Source organism: Propithecus coquereli, unplaced genomic scaffold (assembly GCF_000956105.1).
Source record: "Propithecus coquereli isolate 6110/MARCELLA unplaced genomic scaffold, Pcoq_1.0 Scaffold18, whole genome shotgun sequence".
Taxonomy (NCBI): Eukaryota; Metazoa; Chordata; class Mammalia; order Primates; family Indriidae; genus Propithecus; species Propithecus coquereli.
Window position 1 is genome coordinate 12,008,637 of NW_012142745.1, and position 1,085 is coordinate 12,009,721.

At 43.3% G+C, this 1,085-nt stretch overlaps 1 protein-coding gene across 2 annotated transcripts in view; it reads left to right on the plus strand.

The window, feature by feature from the left end:
* Nucleotides 1-1,085, plus strand: part of LOC105808829 (nuclear body protein SP140-like protein) — an 85,309-nt gene that overhangs the window by 54,555 nt on the left and 29,669 nt on the right. For both annotated transcript variants that reach the window (XM_012642587.1, XM_012642588.1), the window contains exons 11-12: nt 204-290; nt 739-822. In XM_012642587.1, coding sequence (XP_012498041.1) covers nt 204-290; nt 739-822 — 171 coding nt within the window. The remainder of the gene's footprint in view (nt 1-203; nt 291-738; nt 823-1,085) is intronic.

Below are 1,085 nucleotides of genomic sequence, written 5' to 3' on the forward strand. Positions count from 1 at the left end.
ACATGTTTGATTTTTCAATTAGAGCTAAAGGATTGTGGATCCCTACTCCATTTGGTAGTGATCCCTTTCCTTTAGATGGGGTGAGACAGAAATGATCATCACAGCATCTTTATAGTCTAAATCTTGTCCACAGTGTAAGTAGTCGTAAGATTTATAATCCTTTTAGGTATGGATTACTGGTTTTGTTTTCCTTTCCTTTCTAGATCCTGTGAATGTTAAATACATATCTACTTGGAGGATACGCAAAAGGAAATCACCACATAGGTCTCAAAGTTTTCCATGGCTCAAGGGTAATACAAGTTTATTCTTCACTCGCATAAATAGTATAAAGGAGTTCTTGGGTGGGGCATGGGGTGTTCTACTTCACACAGTCATTTAGGGTCCGGCTGATGGAGGCTCTGATCTTTAAAATGTTGCTTCCATGGTTCAGCTGGAGGAGAAACTGATGTGGAAGCACAAGTGTGTGCAAATAATTGGAAAGGGCAAGAAGTGTAAGAATTCGTGACAAAAGGGAGTCCCTGCCTTGGCAAAGTTGTCCCTAGCCCCAGAGTTGGGGATGGCTCCTGGACCAACCTTGACCAAGAGGTCAGATGAAGCCAAAGGTGGCCCAGTGATAGGATTATTTCAACCCCTCCTATATAAACCTCCTTTTCCAATTTTCCTTTTAAAGAATTCTCTGCTGGATTGACTGCTAAGACACAGGCTAGGACTGTTAAGGAATTATATTTCTTTCTACAGGGATCAGCAGTAGTGACTCTTCAGAGCTGAGTCATGGAGAAGACACTCAGGAAACCCGCAGCTCAGCCCTAAGAAGTGGGTCAGGTAAAGAAGATTAGGATGCCAAGCCTTGGCCTACACGATGTTAGAAATGTGAATTAAAAGCTACTGCTTCAGCCGGGCACGGTGGCTCACGCATGTAATCCTAGCACTGTGGGAGGCCGAGGTGGGTGGATCGTTCAAGGTCAGGAGTTCGAGACCAGCCTGAACAAGAGCGAGACCCTGTCTCTACTAAAAAATAGAAAGAAATGATCTGGACAACTAAAAAATATATATATAGAAAAAATTAGCCGGGCATGGTGGCACAT